The sequence below is a fragment of the Haliotis rubra genome, unplaced genomic scaffold (genome assembly GCF_003918875.1).
Source record: "Haliotis rubra isolate DU_JTF1 unplaced genomic scaffold, ASM391887v1 Scf278, whole genome shotgun sequence".
NCBI classification, from domain to species: Eukaryota; Metazoa; Mollusca; class Gastropoda; order Lepetellida; family Haliotidae; genus Haliotis; species Haliotis rubra.
Genome location: NW_025766869.1, coordinates 230,064 through 251,363, shown reverse-complemented (window position 1 = coordinate 251,363; position 21,300 = coordinate 230,064). Strand labels below are relative to the sequence as shown.

At 38.8% G+C, this 21,300-nt stretch overlaps 1 protein-coding gene across 1 annotated transcript; it reads right to left on the bottom strand.

Moving 5' to 3' along the window:
* Positions 1–1,367: 1,367 nt before the first annotated feature.
* Positions 1,368–14,081, bottom strand: LOC124281005 (integumentary mucin C.1-like). Its single transcript, XM_046717016.1, has 4 exons — positions 13,635–14,081; positions 5,517–5,896; positions 4,081–4,162; positions 1,368–2,576 (listed from the first exon to the last, which is right to left on the bottom strand). The coding sequence occupies exons 2-4, from the start codon at positions 5,877–5,879 to the stop codon at positions 2,425–2,427; spliced, it is 597 nt and encodes a 198-aa protein (XP_046572972.1). The 5' UTR covers positions 5,880–5,896; positions 13,635–14,081; the 3' UTR covers positions 1,368–2,424.
* Positions 14,082–21,300: the final 7,219 nt, after the last annotated feature.

Sequence of the window (21,300 nt, the reverse complement as noted above, 5' to 3'; positions counted from 1 at the left end):
ACGAATGTAGTAGCACTACATTTTGTAGATCGGGACCCATATCTAACTTAAAATATGCATGTGCACTGATACCAGAGTGCCGCTTTGCATTTCGTTTACGGGTCGAAAGGGGTCATGGGGAGTCTGTTTCTATGCCATGCTGCGCAAATACATCATCAAATAGAATATGTGCTATACTAGAGTCTCTTTATTCAAAAGATGCTTGCTCCATGAACGTACGAATCAGTTTTGTTATAAACATGACTATCTATTGCAGGACAATGAAACTGTTGGAGGATGAACTTTTGATGAAAACTATATGAGGATGGGTATTAATTGAAACTATATGAGGATAGGTACTTGAAACTATATGAGGATGGGTATTAATTGAAAACTTATGAGGAAATTAATTGAAAACTATATGAGGATGGGTATTAATTGAAAACTATATGAGGATGGGTATTAATTGAAAACTATATTGGGTATTAATTGAAAACTATATGAGGATGGGTATTAATTGAAAAAATATGATGGGTATTAATTGATGGGTATTAATTGAAAACTATATGAGGATGGGTATTAATTGAAAACTAATCGAGGGATTCTGAAAATAGTCCGCTAAGAAACGCGGATCTGCAAAAGGGACATGCATCTTACTGTATTTTCATTTTGCTAACAACTGTATTGTATATTTGTTACCCTTCTTCTAACTTTCATGATATCAAAATCTTGTTTTATCTAATAAATAGCAAATACAAGACACCCCAAAACAGTGGCACCCGTTTGTATCAAAATATATTGTATGAAACCATCTTTAATTTTCAATCTTAATAAATACGTAACGCCTAAAAAAAGCAGATAAATACTTGCGTTTAAGTGAAGTTGTGTATGGGACCTCGAGGAAACCAAACAAATGCCCACTCAACTAGTGAACCATGACTCCAGGGTGCCAAACTACCGTGCTTCAAAACAACGGATATACCGCAAATAAGATATATCGCTAATGTATGTATAGCATTCACTCAACGCAAACACAAACTAAGACTGTATATATTTATTCGTCAGAGCACGAATACAAAAAAACCCAAAACATTGATATATAGATCAAACAGACAACATGCTCTCAATGGAGGTTTTTCTGTGGGAAAATATTAACGAATTGCAAAGAATTACAGCGTGCTCATTTGGAACGTCTACACTTCGTATACAAGTAGTTCCTTAATAACACTAATAACATAATATGGGCCCTTGAATATCTGGTCTTATGCAATCCATGGTTGTCATTACAGAGTCTCGCTGACATGGTAGATCTATGTCACCGTATTTCAGGTACGTAGATTGATGTTCATGATGTGAATTACTGGATTGAATGGAAAAGACATAATTACTGGAACATTAGTAAATACGGCGTTAACAACATACATTAGATTGCATCAAATACCACGATCCGGTAAAAATATAATTAACACCGATGGACATGTGACATGAACCTGTGACTAGGGAATACTTTTTTAAAGAAAACTGGTAAAGCAGTCGTGATGCGCCACAGTTAGCTGTACAGAGTTGCGCCCCTTATGCGTGCCAGGAATCATGATCGTGGACTCGAACTGTTTCTCAGTTTGACAGCATTAACCGCTGCACGTGGGTTACTCAAACGTGTTATCAACAGGACCAACATAAATTCGGGCATTGTCCATATGTTAGTCCTCTACGCCTGACAATAACTGAAATAATTTTCAAAGGTTTGGGAGCCAAATCACACACTTTTCAGAAAGTGGTTCAAGTCGATCCTGTCAGTGACTGTGGTAACTTACCATTGGCTTTGAAGCCAAATCTCTCAATTTTCAGAAAGTGGTTCAAGTCGATCCTGTCAATGACAATGGTAACCTAACATTGGTTTTGTAACCAAATCACTCCTTTCAGACAGTGGTTCAAGTCGATCCTGTCAATGACAATGGTAACCTAACATTGGTTTTGTAACCAAATCACTCCTTTCAGACAGTGGTTCAAGTCGATCCTGTCAATGACAATGGTAACCTAACATTGGTTTTGTAACCAAATCACTCCTTTCAGACAGTGGTTCAAGTCGATCCTGTCAATGACAATGGTAACTTAACAATGGTTTTGAAGCCAAATCACTCCTTTCAGACAGTGGTTCAAGTCGATCCTGTCAGTGACAATGATGTACCTAACATTCAAGCAGCTAAACAACTGAAAAGGGTCATAGTAAAAATAGATGTTCATTCATCAACAGAACTGGTACCCCATTTCAAAAGAGATAAAATAAAGTTGAATTCTGCGAAACCGAGGGGCTGTGGCGTGACGTTTTTCAACGTCAATCGATCACAGTAACATCCTTGTAATTGTTTGTTTTCGGAATAATCTTCATGGATTTAGCAGACTGATATTTGTATTTTATAAGGTTCTTGTTCATCTACCTCCATGTCACTTGTCATCTCTCTCACCCGATGATATTGGAAAATTCGGAGGAGCTGGAGTTGTTGTCGTTGTAGTTGTCGTTGAAGTTGTAGTAGAAGTTGTGGTGGTTTGAGTGGTGGTGGAAGTAGTGGCAGCGGTAGCAGTTTCTAGTGCCGTTGCTGAAACAGATGTCACCCCAAGAAAATTATTTGTATCCCGACTCAAGCAGAAGCTTGTCATTACGATAACAGACGAAAAGATAAGCGTGTGTGGCACCACTGGTGGTACCTGTCACAAACACATGCCACGGCGCGTCAATTGTTCGAATAGACAAACACAGGATGGTTAGTCCCTGTGAAATCTCAAAGTGACCCCATCGTGCACTGTTAACTGTGGAGGATGCCGCAAGCGCACCGTAATGCGTAATCCTGTTTTAGTCACGCTTATTACGTCCAAGAATTACCCACAAGCAACACACTTTGTATTATATGGGTATGTTTGGCACAAGTAACACCAGCGACCTTTCTTTTTGTTTAGTGTATGTATCGTACACTCTGCATGCAGTCGGACCGCGGAGTCTGTTAATGGTTTTTTGGACAAGCACGTAAAGCAGAAAAGGGAAGGATACAGAAGAACTCTTTCCAGAGGAGGGAGGTGTCGTCAAAGCATATCTCCTTGCGCCTGGCAGGTACTAGTCTGTGCATTAAGAACAGACCGGTCAGTATATCTTGTAGTAGTACTATAACAAGAACCCCTCCTGGTACCTTTACAGTAGTACGTCAACCAGTCTGGTTTCGTTACAGTAGCATGTCAATACAAGAAAGGACTGGTTTCCTTACAGTAGTATGTCAATCCAAGAAAGGACTGGTTTCCTTACAGTAGTATGTCAATACAAGAAAGGACTGGTTTCCTTACAATAGTACGTCAATCCAAGAAAGGACTGGTTTCCTTACAGTAGTATGTCAATCCAAGAAAGGACTGGTTTCCTTACAGTAGTATGTAAATCCAAGAAAGGACTGGTTTCCTTATAGTAGTACGTCAATACAAGAAAGGACTGGTTTCCTTATAGTAGTATGTCAATCCAAGAAAGGACTGTTTTCCTTATAGTACTACGTCAATCCAAGAAAGGACTGGTTTCCTTATAGTAGTACGTCAATCCAAGAAAGGACTGGTTTCCTTATAGTAGTACGTCAATCCAAGAAAGGACTGGTTTCCTTACAATAGCACTTCAGTCGAAGAAAGGACTGGTTTCCTTACAGTAGTATGTCAATACAAGAAAGGACTGGTTTCCTTACAGTAGTATGTCAACCAGACTGGCTTCATTACAATAGTACGTCAACCAGACTGGCTTCGTTACAATAGTACGTCAACCAGACTGGTTTCGTTACAGTAGTCCGCCAATCCCATTCAGGACTGGTTTCGTTATGCACAGTAGTACGTGAACCAGACTGGTTTAGATACAATAGTACGTCAACCAGACTGGTTTCGTTACAGTAGTACGTGACGTTGATATGACATTACAACAGAACGTAATGCCATGTTTGTTTTCATATACAGTAACGTGACACTAAGATCGAAGATGAACGTATTGCGATCATCAGACCTGAACGCCATGCAGAAATTAATTGATTTACGGCTGAAGGTATTTATCGACAAAGCTATAAAATGCTGAGCAATACTTACAGATGCAGCTGTACGAGGAAGCTGAAGGTTCACAGTACTGAAGGGAGGTGCAGGTGTGGTCAGCACAGTTCCCTGACAGTATCTGGATAACACAGTAATGAATGAACAACGAGCGGAAAGAAAATTTAAAAACAATGCTAGCGAAGTCTCTGTAATAAACTCGTGCCTTTGAAGAAAGCAATGACATAACAATTTCCTCAGGTGTAGTTAGTGTAACCTTGAGTTAAATTGTTGGGTCGTCACGTCCTCTGATTTTGCATTGTTTATCAACAACATATCCCTCAAAGACGAAGGTCGTTACAAGTGAATTGCGTCTCTTGGGACTTTCCAAATATGCTGGTTTGGTAGTCAAGTGGTTAACCCGTTTGCTTGTCACCTAAACCCAGATGTGTGGAGCACTCCTATTACAACTGACGATCTCTGATAAAATCACAACTGCCTGAAAAAGTGTTAAACACAACACAACACAACAAATTCACATCTATATACAAGTGACGAGCCGTAGGATAACTGACAGTTGCTAAATCTGTCTTATACACAGCACACACACACATTCCCAATTTCAAGTGACGACCCATGATACCGACTACCAAGTGCCTAAAGTTGTATTACAAGCAATGCAGTAACTCCTATATACAAGTGACGGGCCGTAGTATAACTGATAAGTGCCTAAAGCTGGGTTAAACACAACAAACTCACTCCTTTTTTCAAATGATGATGTAGGCGACAATTAGGGCAGCATTTTTATTTTCTGTGTTTCTCATCGCCCGACCGACCCTTCTAATTTTACTGCCGACACCCTCCCCGCCCGAAAAAGAGAAAAGAGAAAAGTAAGAAAAAAAAACAACTTTTATTTCATTGCAACACCGCCGACTCTAATCTAAAACGTACCGCCTCGTCATATAAAACGTTTATCTTTAAATCAGTCACTGCCACAAGTCCAAAGAACGCGAGTTATTTGTATTAAGAATTACAATAAATGAGAATCAAGAACATTTTTCAGATATTTTTGTCTTTATTAAGTTTTTCGTTGTTTCTTCCCGACCGACCGACCCATGTTAAAAATTTGGTGGCTACGTGAAACACATAAAAAAATGATGCCCGTACCTTAACCCCAGTGTTGAGCGAGTTTAGTTTTACGCCGCTTTTAGCAATATTCCAGCAATATCACGGCGGGGGACACCAGAAATGGACTTAACACATTGTGCCCATGTGGGGAATCGAACCCGGGTTTTCGGCGTGACGAGCGAACGCCTTAACCACTAGGCTACCCCACCGCCCCTTAACCCCAGTGTTGAACACAACACATTCCTATTTTTAAGTGATGAGTCGAGATGACATGACAACTGTCTAAAATTGTGTTAAACACAACACAATACAACACGCACTCCTATATTCAACACCCACTGTGTATGAAATTGAATTACACTACAAACCTTCGGGAACATGGCGACAATGGAATGGATCCATCCCGTCTCTGTGGTAAATGAATTTTGATTTGCTGCCACACCCAACAATTCACAGTCGCCAGTGTTGACGTTAAAGTTGACACCGCCGCACGCCTTTCGTCTTTGACACTTAACCCCGCAGTCCATCAGCCCCGATGTTGTAAGGATAACGTAAGGAGTTTGCGTCACCCTTTTGTCGACGTTCATACCGCTGTTGTTCAGGAGAGAGTTGTCTGTGCATACTTTGGTGGCAGCAGTGACGACAGAATACCCCAGCGACGTGACGAAGATCAGCTGACAGATGAGCACGGAGCTTCTGTTTACAAGGAGCTGGCATCGCAGAATTGCCATCACATGTCGATCAGTATCTGTGAAGAGGACGTTTATAGGTCTACATGCAGGTACATTTATTTAAGGACTGATTCTGTAAATATGAACCGAAACACCGACGTGCAAACTGTATGAATCCGGTTTCTGAAGTTACTTCAGTGACTGAATTTGTGTCCAAATTGTTCTTTGTTAGTTCCTTGTTTTACGCCGCAGCAGCAATATTACAGCTAAGGCGGCAATATTACAGCTAAGGCGGCGGTCTTTAAATAATTGAGTCTGGGCAAGTCAATCCAGTGATCAACAGCATGAGCATCGATCTACGCAATTGGGAAACGATGACACGTGTCATTCATGTCAGCGAGACTGACCACCCGATTATTTTATGAACGAGATAGTATGAATAGGTGATGCTTTACCTCAGATGATTCCGTCTGGTAGTGAGTGAGTGAGTGAGTTTAACGCTGTTTTTAGTAATAGCATATCAAAGCTTGTATTCGCCATATATGACGCATACAGATCTTTTGAAACTCACAAGTATGGTTATAGCTCAGACCGAAACAGCAACACAATCGGGGATAACATGGTTCGAACTTATACGACCCGTGAAAATCCGTTTAGAATTGAACTTCAACAACAGCTTGTCGTAAAAGGCAACTAACGGTATCGGGAAACGTTTCTGATTTCGGGATGATAATTGAGGGCGGGCGGTATATGGGAAACAACAAAACGAACTGCTTATAATGCCATTGGGTTTCAACTGACGTTGCTAATGCTACGGAAAATTACGGATAACGTTTGCATTTCACAATGACAAAGTTGATGCCAGTAAATATGTGGAACTTCCGTCTCTTTATCGGTTAGATAAGAAATGTCCTGGCATGGAAAACCTTTCTTCATCCACAAATGTGAAACCACTTACACGATAGTCACCAGTCAATAACGTATTTACTTAGCAGGCGCAACAACAGACCTATGGCAGAAAGCCCGAGACATCTCTTTCAGGTGGCACATACAGATTTTGAATAGCCTTTAGTTTGTTGAAGGAACCTGAAATTTGTGTAATGCCTCTGGGGTTTTAACGGTATTAACATTTTTGTATTAGCTTGTGAAAAACATTTCAAAAATATTTATCACAAACTGCGCAGCAGTCACGGATGTTTGTTGAGCACTGTAGAATGGGAGATTAATGTCATTAGCGGTAGCTGCGACTTACTGAATGAGATCATTTACAATAAGGCTGTCCGTATTATTTCTGTGGTTCCCATTTCCCGCCGACCCGTGAAGATCCGGGTAAGAATTTTTCTTCAGCAACCACTGCTTGTCGTAAGAGGCGACTGACGGGATCGGACGGTCAGGCTTGCTGACTTGGTTGACACATGTTATCGTAAACCAAACTGCGTATATCGATGCTCATGATGTGGATCATTGGATTGTCTGGTGCAGACTCGAATATTTACAGACCGCTGCCATATAGCTAGAATATTTCTGAGGGTGGCGTTAAACAACATGTCACCCAAACTAAACCCATCTCGCACCATGAATTTTCATTCCGTTAAAACATATTATAATCTCCATTTACCCCGCTGAGGAAATTTATGCTGTGATGATTTTCTGTCACACTCATAAAAAGAAACGTGGCCAGCATAATTTTTCTACACCTACGTTTATTTGAAAATGTTTCCGAATCAATGCGGCTCAATCACCATAATGATTAAAAGATTATTACGAATTAACCTAAATATAAAATGTCATTTTATTAACGCCATTTAAAGCCGCACGAGCATGCTCTAAGCGCATAGAACATAATGGACATCATTAATTACCCCGTATATTTCAAGCTGCCCGTGAGGCGTTAGAAGGTTAATAGTCAAATGACTTATCCCACCGGGTACCCATTTTCTGCAAGGGAACAGAGACAATTCTGAACAATCTCACTTGTCTAAGGTGAGACAGAATGTGCTTCGTTCTGGGGCAGGACAGAAGTCCTAGAAACTCTCAAAAGTCCAGCTGCCAAACACGGTCACCCATCCAAGGACTCTCTGTGCTCAGTGTTGCTTTACTTCAACTAATTTGTGACATGTGCTCTGAGCTCTGTGCTCAAGAACTTACACCGCATTAAGCTAGTTACACTGGTAAAGAAAACATGTTTTTATTTTGTTTGTTTTAGCTACCCTCTCTCTTGATGATTGAAGTAGGAAGTGAAAAACACACAAAAATACTCATGGCCTCATGTTCGTCGACTGCGTCTTCGTCGACGATTGCAATCAGTTTCATGCTAAGCGGGCTTATAATAACGCTAAAGCAGTCTACCAATCTATTATGCATACTGTCATTCACTGATGTGAAATAAGGATTTAGATGTTTAACGATTTTGCAACTCGGGAACTGAAATGTTTACCACAAACATTGACGTGATGTTTGCTGTACAAAGTAACAGGAGTTCTTTAAATGACAGCATCAGTTGAGGAGACTTGGAAACGGGAAACTGACCTGTTAATCTGTTCCCCTTTGTGCTGCCAATCTCCTTGATGCAATGTATGATTATAAAGAAAGCCACGCTGTTTACCCGGCGTACCGTGTTATTGAGAATGTAAATACCGAAAGTTGAATATAATATGTCGTGTAAGCTTGCTTTACACACCAGAAAACGTTCATCAGCTACGTTCCAATACACATATACAGCTCCAAGCAATTTATACATTAACCATGAGGGATTTGTACAAAGGCAACGACACTTCTACCATTGTCTGTACGTACAGTCTTTTGTGTCAGTGTGATTCACTGTAGATCAAAGTTGTATTTGTTTTTACTCGGTATTTAAGACACGATTGCTCCTGGACTTTTTCGTATACAAGGGCCCAGACTTGCCTGTTTCGGCTCACATTATATTTTATATTACAAAAAACAAGACCAGCAGTGTAAAGATTTCTGTTCACCTTGGTGGGCGGTGGGGTAGTCTAGTGGTTAAAGCGTTGGCTCGTCAAGACCAAGACCCGGGTTCGATTCCCCACATGGGTACAATGTGTGAAGCCCATTTCTGGTGTCCCCCGCCCTGATATTGCTGGAATATTGCTAAAGCGGCGTAAAACCATACTCACTCACTCACTGTTCACCTTGGATTCTCAGCCTTGGCCTATTTTGCAAGCTGGACCGCTGTTGTAGTTTAGTGAGTGAGTGCGTTGTTTTAACCGCAATCAGCAATATTCCAGATATATGGCTACCGTCTGTAAATAAGTATGAACCAGACAATCCAGTGATCAACGGCATGAGCGTCGATCTACGCAACTGGAATATGATGACATGTGTCAACCAAGTCAGCAAGCCTGACCACCCGACCCCGTTAGTCGAACCTTACGACAAGCATGGGTTACTGAAGATCGATTCTAACCCGATCTTCACGAATCTGTAGCTTAGAGAATATTACCATCACTTTCGTTGTTGCTTTAATCATTACTTTATATAATATTGTCACTGCATTTCATCATCATCCAAACATTTATGACATATGAGGGTCACAGGCCCATATAGATATTAATATACGCATTCCAAACAGGCATAAACAGGCGTGAACGAAAAAAGAAAACAATTTATCAAAATTCATGGCGTTTAACTGTGGATGATATTAAACCCCATTGAAAATATTAGTAACATACATATGTATAGCTGTACTGGAATCTTCAGAATGTTAAACCTATTTTCTATTTTTTATTGTATCCTCATTTCATATGCACAATAGATAAAACGAGTTCGACTGGTATTGTCTCAAGTTTGGATTTGTTTAAGGATATTGATAAAATATTACATATTAACTTGCCAATTCTTAGGCAAAAGTTCTTTATAAGCTGGACAATTTTGTAATGCCATTGGGTTTGTATTGCCCGTCGATTTTGAACTGCCATTTTATTTCATTTGTAGGGATGTGTATCGATTTGTAAAAGTAGTTACATTTAAAATACAGTTGTTACGTATAATTATCAAACATAACAAATCATCACAGCGATGTGAAGATTACCATCACTCTAGTTAATCCTATAATAAGTACTTTTATATCATATTGCCTTTGTATTAGTATAGTCATTGAATTTGTACTGCCATTGTATATGTACTATCATTGTATTTGTATTGTCATTGTATTTGTATTGTCATTATATTTCTACTGCCATTGTGTATGTACTGTCATTGTATTTGTATTGTCATTGTATTTGTATTGTATTTGTATTTGTATTGCCATTGTGTATGTACTGTCATTGAATTTGTATTGTCATTGTATTTGTATTGTCATTGTATTTGTACTGCCATTGTATTTGTACTTTCACGTTATTTTTACTGTCATTGTATATGTACTGTCATTGCATTTGTATTGTCATTGTATTTGTATTAACATTGTATTCGTACTGTCATAGTATATGTACTGCCATAGTATTTGTATTGCTATTGTTTTCGTATTGTTATTGTATTTGTACTGTCACTGAATTTGTACTGTCATTGTATGTGAACTGCCATTGTATGTGTACTGCCATAGTATTTGTATTGTTATAGTATTTGTATTGCTATTGTTTTTGTATTGTTATTGTATTTGTACTGTCACTGAATTTGTACTGTCATTGTATGTGTACTGCCATTGTATTTGTATTGTCATTGTATGTGTACTGCCATTGTATTTGTACTGTCATTGTATTTGTATTGTCATTGTATATGTACTGTCATTGTATTTGTATTGTCATTGTATTTGTATTAGCATTGTATTTGTATTAACATTGTATTTGTACTGTCATAGTATATGTACTGCCATAGTATTTGTATTGTTATAGTATTTGTATTGCTATTGTTTTTGTATTGTTATTGTATTTGTACTGACACTGAATTTGTACTGTCATTATATGTGTACTGCCATGGTATTTGTACTGTCATTGTATTTGTATTGTCATTGTATATGTACTGTCATTGTATTTGTATTGTCATTGTATATGTACTGTCATTGAATTTGTACTGTCATTGTATGTGTACTCCCATTGTATTTGTACTGTCATTGTATTTGTATTGTCATTGTATGTGTACTGACATTGTATTTGTACTGTCATTGTTTTTGTATTGTCATTGTATATGTACTGTCATTGTATTTGTATTGTCATTGTATTTGTATTAGCATTGTATTTGTATTAACATTATATTCGTACAGTCATAGTATATGTACTGCCATAGTATTTGTATTGTTATAGTATTTGTATTGCTATTGTTTTTGTATTGTTATTGTATTTGTACTGTCACTGAATTTGTACTGTCATTGTATGTGTACTGCCATGTATTTGTATTGTCATTGTATGTGTACTGCCATTGTATTTGTACTGTCATTGTATTTGTATTGTCATTGTATGTGTACTGTCATAGTATATGTACTGCCATAGTATTTGTATTGTCATTGTATGTGTACTGCCATTGTATTTGTATTGTTATTGTTTTGGTATTGTCATTGTATTTGTCCTATCATTGTATTTTTATTGTTATTATATTTGTATTGTCATTGTATTTGTACTGTCATTTTATTTGATTACACAATGCCATTTTTAGAAATTGGTCAAATGCAACATATATTACATAACAAATATAACATATGTTGTCATTGTATTTTTACTGTCATTGTATTTGTATTGTCACTCGATTTTGTATTGCTATTGTAATTCCTTTGTAGATATTTGTATTGATTTGTACAAGTAGTTGAATATGGAATACAGTTGTAAATTATATCACCGATGTTTTGTTGTTTGCTCTCTTTTGTATTTATGCCATGGCGCAGTTGAACTGAGACGTCTAAATACCCCGACATGCTCACCCTTTTCCGAACACCTGGTGTCACCACCGATTGCCAGTGGGCCATTCATGGTTGGCAGTTTTTTTGTCTTTCAAACCAAACGTAATCTGTTTCCAAGGATAGTTAATTGTTATTACTCTTTTCTATTGACGTAATACATTTGCATAAGTACATGTATTTTCACACATTTTCCTTACATTTCATGTATCCTGTGCCTAAATGTCATTAGAAAACATGAATGCTTCAAAATTCAAATATGATTCCTATTTGCGAGTTTGAATCCATAAAACAAAATTGAACCTTTAAAACAAGACAATTTCAAAACTGAAGTTATACAATGATTCCATTTGCATTTGTGTTGATCAAAGTTGATCTTTGTTTGGTATCCGAATTCCACAAATAAATTCGACAGATCTACAACACTTATTTTTTGTGACAGTATGTACAATGTACGAAATTCACATATTTTAGTTACGTTCCAAATTGACTAAAGATATCACTTTATCTATGTATGTAGGTATATATATATGTAAGTATGTATGTATGTATGTATGTATGTATGTATGTATGTATGTATGTGTATGTATGTATGTATGTATGTATGTATGTATGTATGTATGTGTGTGTGTGTGTGTATGTGTGTGTGTATGTGTGTATGTGTATGTATGTAGGTATGTATTGTGTGTGTGCGTGTATGTATGTATGTATGTGTGTGTATGTGTATGTGTGTATGTGTATGTATGTGCGTGTATGTATGTATGTATGTATGTATGTATGTATGTATGTATGTATGTATGTGTGTGTGTATATGTATGTATGTATGTATATGTATGTATGTGTGTATATAGGTAGATATAGGTAGGTATGTGTGTGTGCGTGTGTATGCATGTATGCATGTATGTATGTGTGTGTATGTATGCATGTGTGTATGTGTGTGCGTGTGTGTATGTGTGCGTGTGTATGCCTGCGAGTGCGTTCTTGCATGCATGCATGCATGCATGTATGTATGTATGTATGTATTTATGTGTGTATTTATGTATGTATGTATGTATGTCTCTGTGTGTGTGTATATGTATGTATGTACGTATGTATGTATGTATGTATGTATGTATGTATGTATGTATGTATGTATGTATGTATGTATGTATGTATGTATGTATGTATGTATGTATGTATGTATGTATGTATGTATGTGTGCGTGTGTATGCCTGCGAGTGTGTGCTTGCGTGTGTGTGTGTATGTATGTATATGTGTGTATGTATGTATACATATGCGTGCGCGTGTGTATGCCTACGAGTGCGTGCTTGCGTGTATGTATGTATGTATGTATGTATGTATGTATGTATGTATGTATGTATGTATGTGTGTGTGTGTGCGTGTGTATGCCTACGAGTGCGTACTTGCGTGTATGTATGTATGTATGTATGTATGTATGTATGTATGTATGTATGTATGTATGTATGTGTATGTATGTATGTATGTATGTATGTATGTGTGTGTGTGTGTACGTGTGTATGCGTACGTGTGCGTTTTTGCGTGTATGTATGTGTATGTTTGTATGTATGTATGTATGTATGTGTGTGTGCGTGTGTATGCCTGCGAGTGCGTGCCTGCGTGTATGTCTGTCTGTATGGATGGATGGATGGATGTGTATGTATGTGTGTGTGTGTCTGTGTGTGTGTGCGTGCGTGTGTATGTATGTATGCACGTACGTACGATGTTTATGACTTTACTGATACTTGGTACATGATAATACTTTTTCAATATTACACGAATCAGTCAGTAACCGATCAGTATGGGCTTTAGGTGAACTTGATCCATTCACTAAAAGGACATTCGATGATGAACACATTTCATCTGGTTTATGCTCAGGCCTGTCATGCCTTTGCATATAGTTCGTGTAGTAACCAAGTTCTTTCAAAGAACAATACTCATTACTGACTCAGAATGAAAAATTTGAAACTTACCTCAACTCTGTACACTCCCTGTCCTTGTCCTGATCTGACACTGTATCTGACTCCGTATGTGACTGTGTATCTGACGTCGTTTCTGAATCTGTATCCGACTTCTTACACACTTATCCACCAATTCACAGCCCTCTTTCACATCCCACGATCACAGTCCGTATGTGCCTCTGTAAGTGACGCCGTATCTGACTTTGATTCTGACTCCGTACGTGACTGTTTCTGACTTTGCTTCTGACTTTCTCAAACACTTTTCCTCCAACCCACAACCCGCCTTCACAGGCTACCACGATCACACTCTGTGTGTGCTTCTGTAAGTGACGCCTTATCTGACTTCGTTTCTGACTCTGTAAAAAATAATAATCTGACTGTCTGAACTTTTCACACACCTTCCCACAACCCACAGCCCGCCTTCACAAACCACGATCGCAAGAGTGCGCTTAGTGCACAGCTGAATAGGCACTTTATTGATTTGATACTTTCATGTCAGATGCGCATCCACGCGGAAGTTCACGGATCGATATGTATCACGAATGACAGGAGATCATCAGGTCACACATCATGATCAGCGACAATTCACAAACTTTTAAAATATGAATTATTAACCACAACAATTAATTAAACTATTTTCATTTGCCTTTTAGTGCACAGTAACAATATGGACGAACCAGCCGTTAATGACGCTGTTGTTTCTTGTGTTCAGGTACGTCCATCTGGTATGGCAATATGAATGGTTTTGTTTATTTGTTGTTTAACGCCGCTCTCAATATTCCAGCTGTATGACGACCGTCTGTAAATAATCAAGTACAGACCAGACAATCCAGTGATCAGCTGCATGAGCGTCGATCCACGCAATCGGGATACGATGACATGACGTGTGAACCAAGTCATCGAGCCTGACCACCAGATCCCGTTAGTCGCCTCTTACGACAAGCATGGGTTACTGAAGATCAATTCTTACCCGGATCTTCACGGGTCGCAAATTTTACTAGCAGAAGGAAACAGACCATCTGGCCAACTTTAAAACACCCTCCATTGTTGGAGTCCCCGCCTCCATATTGATAAAAGTGGCGTAAACAATTACGAACTCAATCCAGCCGCCTGTTTATATGATGTATAAAACAACATCAATATAAACATTTCTTTGTGTACACAGATGTTAGATGAAATGCAGGTTATGTGTGCATGCGTGAGTGCGTGCGTGCGTGCGTGCGTGCGTGCGTGCGTGTACGTGCGTATGTGCCCGTGTGTACTACTCCGGACGACATAAGAGGGCCATCGAACTGAAATGCCAGTCCTCAGTTCACCATGAATCAAATCATATAAGTAACCAAATCCATGAAAGTTATTAAACAGATAAGGGGAGATGGGTTAGCCTTGTGGTTGAAGCGTTTGCTCGTCATGCCGAAGATCCGGGTTCGATTCCCCACCTGGGTGTGTGAAGCCCGCCAGTGTCCCCCGCCGTGATAATGCTGAAATATTGCTAAAAGCAGCGTAAAACCTTACTCACTCACTCACTCAACTCACTCGATACGATCATTATCATACAGGTATCGTCCCACACTAATCCATTCCCTGTTGAGATTCCGGGAAGGATGTGGTTCTGACCAAAGCTGTCTGTAATATCAGATGTGACCCAATAGATCGGGTGGTCGGGCTCAACGACGTGGTTGATAGGAACGATGTTGAAAGTTGTCCACGATATCGGATAACTGGATGATCTGGTTCAATAATTATTGGCCGCCACCTATCTGAAATACTCTTCCCCGCACCTTGGGCAATAAAAGAAGTTATTAATCGAAGCATGCATTCTTACACACAAACAAATGCACATGTTTAATCGTTAGGGAAAGTCGTGGGTTTCAGTTCAAATGCACACTGGGTGCATGCAACTGACTGTATTTAAGAGATAAATATGAAAAAGGTTCCATATGAATTGAAGTGCTCTGTCTAAGACGTGACTCACGTCGAGTAATCCATATACATGTAGTTGATCATGAACTCTTTGTGTACACATCCTTATCAATGTCCATTATATTATTTTGCTCACCTATGGGAGCATGTATCGAAAATCGTTAGGATTCTGTTTGCATGAGGTTACAACATACCATTTTTAAAATAATATAACCTCCAAGACACTATTGAAGAATATCGGTGAAAATTTGATAAGTACTATATGAAAAAACATGTTTTCCCTCGTTATTCCGTTTGATATCCATATATAACAATGCTGTCCTACATGGAAAAGCAAATATCAATCCAGAATTAGCTCTACGGATTAAAACAATACAGCAGAAAAAGATGGGTTGGTTATGACACAGTCAGGCTAGTTAAGCTCATCATCAGCTCAGAGTCCTTGTCCCCTCTACACGCAGTCCCGACAGCGAATGGGACGCCTCCCAGGAAGCGCTGCCTAGTCGAACCCACCAAGAACTCCGGAGAATACGTAGACTCTGCAGACTTCTGCTTTACCCAAAGTGTCAGACGACCCGTTCTTCCGGTGGAGAAACTGTACACTCTCCTGATCTGCACCAAGAGATCAGGAGGTACCAAACAATGGGCACCGAGAACGACGAGGAGTCGGAAAACAGTGGACTTTGGGTGCAAGCGAGACATTTCAAAGGCGAGGTCCGCTTGTGTTGACTCCCCAACAATGCAGCCACAAAGCATTACCCAGTGCGTCAGGAGGGCTATGTTCTTGGCAAGAAACAGGGTACTCACACAGTGTCAATCGACAGACCAAAACCGAGGCACCGAGTACAATAGAGTCTGCCAACGTTTTACTTGGAATGGAAGCGTGAGATTTCGTAAGCGAGGTTCGCATATCAGCCACGTTTTTCCTGGCTCTTGTCAATCATATTAGTGTCAAAAGGGACGATTTAGTGGTATTTGTAATATACTGTGAATAAAAAGCTAAGCACCACCCAGTATATTTTGCCAATATAGGTTGTCTCATAGGAAATCTTTCAGAAAAAATAATTTGGTTTAGTACTTTTAAAAATAAAACCATTATGGAAATTATCTTTTACTTTAAACAGGATGTATGCGCTTTTGGAAAACATGCATCTTGTTTTCGTCAAAAAGGTTACCTTCTTTTGAAAAGTGAAAATCAGAAATGTCTGTTATATGGTCACATGATTGTCATTTCTGGCAAGTGAAACCTACGTTGAATAGTGTTGTATGAGCAGAGTAGGAATAGTTATTTTGCTTTAAAAAGCAGTGCCTTCATATCTTTAACAATATTTCCTTTAATTGTAAATACAAATGTTTATGATATCCCTAAACCAGTTACTAGATGAACCTTCTCTAAATATGGATTGGTCTTCCCAATTATTTTAGCCTAACATTTCCACAGCTTCACATCCTAGTATTGAAATAGGCTGGCGCTTAACTGTTTATTCTCGGTATATATCATTGGATATATCAAACAGGAAAGATCAGGATTGTAGGCCTGGATCCATATGCGACTGTATAGGGGCCTTTTCAAAGAAGGTTATAATTATCGTTTTCCATGACGCGCCTACTTATTCTGGGTCATACAATTGAACCTGAGTTCAACACCAAAATGAGTTTGAGTGAATTTAGTTTTACGCCGCTTTTAGCTTATTCCAGCAATATCACGACACCAGAAATGGGTTGTACCCATGGGAATCGAACCCGGACTTCGGCGTGACGAGCCAACGCTTTAACAACTAGGCTACCCCACAAAATACCAAAAGCATTCCAAAGACGGCAATGAGATACTGCCTGATGTTTACAATAAAACATCACCAATAATCAAATAATCGTTAAATACAATGATATTGTTTGATTAATGTTGAGTCGCTGCATATTATTTGTCTGATGATTCTGTTTTGAAGTATGTTGATACTCATGAAGAAATCAGGTATTCCACGTCCCAAACAAGCCAATGATGTTAAATATATATAATGGCAATGTCAATGTTGTATTTTGTGGACTGTCGTCCTCGGTTTTTCAATGGAAGGTTCTCAGAACGACCAATGCATGCTTATGAGCAATGTGTTGAGAGCAACAATCCTTTGTTTGCATGGCTTCGGTTGGCCTGAAAAGTGAACAGAAGGCTTTCGGTTTGCTGCTCAGGTCAAGTCAAGTTTAACATCAAATTGTAGATGTAGATTATGTAACGAAATTAATGACACTGCTCAGCACCTTGTCAATGGATGCCCAGCGTCAGCACAAACGCAGTATCGTGAGCGACATGTTGTAAGGATAAACAAACCAAAATCATGGCGGACGCCGCTGCAGCGACTTTTTCTCGAGTTCAAAATTTTAGAGCGAAGTCTTCAATTTGGAAACATTTTCAGTTGATCTGTTGTAGAATCACATCTGAGTCTTGACAGTGACCAGTGGCATTGTTTCAAAAGGGAAACAGTAATTTCATTACCTTAACCCATGTGTGACACTTTCACAATATATTGCAATGCATATTGCAACACGCCAACACATATCACAATATATCGCAATACGAAACTTTTGACAATACCCAACCCTACCATCTATGACAGCTGTCACTACATATGCAAATGCTATTCTATTGTTTACCTGAAAACATTCGGGAACTTAGGTTCAAGTCAAAATAGGGGATTGGATCTGGATTGGATTTTCTTCACTGATGTGTCACATATATCAGTTTCCTCAACATGTCTACCATGGTGGTTTTCGAGAGATTTAATAATGCCAAGTTGTAACCTCGATCGAACGGTTACTGAGCAAGAGTAGTATGACGTTCTTTGAAACCTTGGTAAAATTAGCAAGATTGTACCTCAACAGTTGTAAACTTACCATACAAGGGCTGACTTTTTGTGCTGTCGATAAGGTGCCTGACTCTGAGAGGCTCAACCTAACAAAAGTACTAGACTCTGTACTTCACCATCTAAATGACATTGTGCATTCATAACGTGTACACAAAATTTCAAACTTGAAAGTCTTAAACAGAACACTGTTCAAAATATTTTCGTTTTCGTTTGTTAAAATAATCCCAAAATACCACGTGTCTACTTTCGATTGTACGTAACTTTTTTCATCTTAACAGGGTCGTTTCAATACTCGTTCTCGTGTAATCTTACTAAATGAATTGTGTATGTGTAAAATGATTTTATTACAACTAGCACAGTATACTGATTATTGGGATTGTTAGTCGTTTCACCCACCTGTTTATCGTTAAATATGTATTATTTTGATTAAGTGGCTAAATGTTTCCATAGTTACAAGAAACGAAAGGAATGATGTAGATTCAGCTAGGTGGCAAGTCCCCATGGTCCCTAGAATGGTGCTTCAGTTGCTGACAATATACATTTGTATATTCCGTTGTGATTGTTATATATAGTGAGATACTTTTCGTGAATTAATTTACATCCCAGTTTTAAAACATATGTGACAGTCTAGTCATTTTACTGCCCCATTAAATAATAATAAACATATTGTATTCGTCTATAACTTTTTATAGTCACGATATGGCTGAAAACAGCCAACTGCCTCTTGAGGCGCTAACTCAGTCAGTCGAGAATGTGTTGAAGACAAGCAGATTGTCTTTTCGTGAAACAGAACAAATCGTTCAATAGAATGACATCACCGAGTATTCTAGTATTCTCTTGACAGTTCATAGCCAATATTCAAACATAACTTTGAAAGTATAAACGCGTGTTTCAAAGCCTTGTGAAATATTGATGATATTTAACTCTGTGCTCAATATATCGACATAGGTGATAGAACGATAAACATATAGGGATTGTTGTTTTGTATGAAGTGAAGTGGACCATGATCAAACGATAGATCGTTACACACACACTAAGCGACACGAACTGATCTAATTAAAATATTATACTATTCACACTTTGCTAAGGATCAAATCATTGATTCAACAGAAAACTAGGATGCGGGGTCTAATTTGGTTTAAATATCTAAGCTTATTGTAAGCATGGATCTAGGTTTCAGTATGTCACTGCATCTTGTGGATCCCATACTTGCTATTGACAGGTGTTGTGTACTTGTCAGTGACTCGTTCCGTGATTTGCAAAATGGTTGATTGGTTCCATGAAAACAATTTCTATGCTTACTCATGTATCAAGTGCATAAGGTTAGATTAAAGTGGCTGTTTGCCTTCTGTTTGCCTTAAGAGGGGTTACCATATCATTATTAATCCAGTTTTAAATGGATACAATTTCAAATTATAAATCTACGTTTAAGTAAAGTTGGGAATTTTTGTGATCCTTAGCAAAGTGTGAGTAGTATATAAAACTGACAAGGAACACGGTCGCTCTATGGAGAAGTAGCGACTTTAACACAGATAGATAATTTCAGTAAAGCTGAATTGAAAAATTTACATTCTGATAGTTGGTGTCCTAGTGAGTGAGAGAAGGTTGTGTGTTTCTGTGTGTGAGACAGTGTTGTTTATATAAGTGCGCGTGTGTGTACGTGAGTGTGTGTGTGCATGTGTATGTTTGTGAGGGTGTGTATCATGTGAGGTTGTGTGTATGTGTAAAGGTGTGTGTTTTTTGTGTGAGGGTGTGTGTATATGTTTGAGGGTGTGTGTATATGTAGGGTGTGTGTATGTGTGAGGGTGTGTATATATGTGTGAGGTGTGTGTATGTGTAAAGGTGTGAGGGTGTGTATGTGTGTTAATGAATCTCTCCGTCAAATAGATGCCGATACAGTGCATTCAAGATAAGCTGAACGTATCATACCCACCAGTGACACGGGAGGTGGTTAAAGCGTTCGCTCGTCACGCCGAAGACCCATGTTCGATTCCCCACATGAGCAAAATGTGCGGAGCCAATATTGCCTGGAATATTGCTAAAATATACTTGGCGTAAAACCAAACTCACTCACTAACACACACACAACAGTGGCACGTGTTAAAAACGTATGCAAAGGCATCCAGTGCTTGAATAAATAAGTCAGTTGCAGACGCTAGGCTAGCACTTGAAACTACTCTCTAGCGGGTCAAATACAACAGTCCCAAGGGGCATAGAATATTCAATTCCCCGGGAACAGAATATTAATCTCCTTGTTCAGTCATCGTTAAAAACGTACAGTATACAGTATACATTATACATTATACAGTATGTCATTCGTTACGAGAAGGATTGGCTATATATACTCATGCCAATAATGGTTGTCACCCCCCTTCAATTTTTTCAATTGGAGAGGGGTGGGGGTCGAGGTGTGGGGGTTGGGGTGGGGTGGGGGTGACAACCATTATTGGCATGAGTTTATATTTTCTCACGCAATTACAAATTTATGACTTTATTCTGCTTCTAATTACATGTATGTTCAGGACGCTGTTTTGTTGATAATCCATACAAAAATATGTCACACCAATATCACGACGGGGGACACCAGAAATTGGCTTCACACATTGTACCCATGTGGGGAATCGAACCCTAGTCTTCATCGTGACGAGCGGACGCCTTAACCACTAGGCTATCCAACCGCCCCAAAACGTTTAATGGAGTGTCAACGTACAATGATAATGATATTTGATGTTTCGTCAGTGGGAGCAACTATAAACCTTTTACATTAATTTCACGCCGCACTCAGCCGTATTCACGCTAAACTACCACGGCGGTCTGTACATACATTGTGTAAGTCTGGATCCAGTGATTGACATCATGAGCATCGATCTGCGCATTTAGCTTATGATGACGTA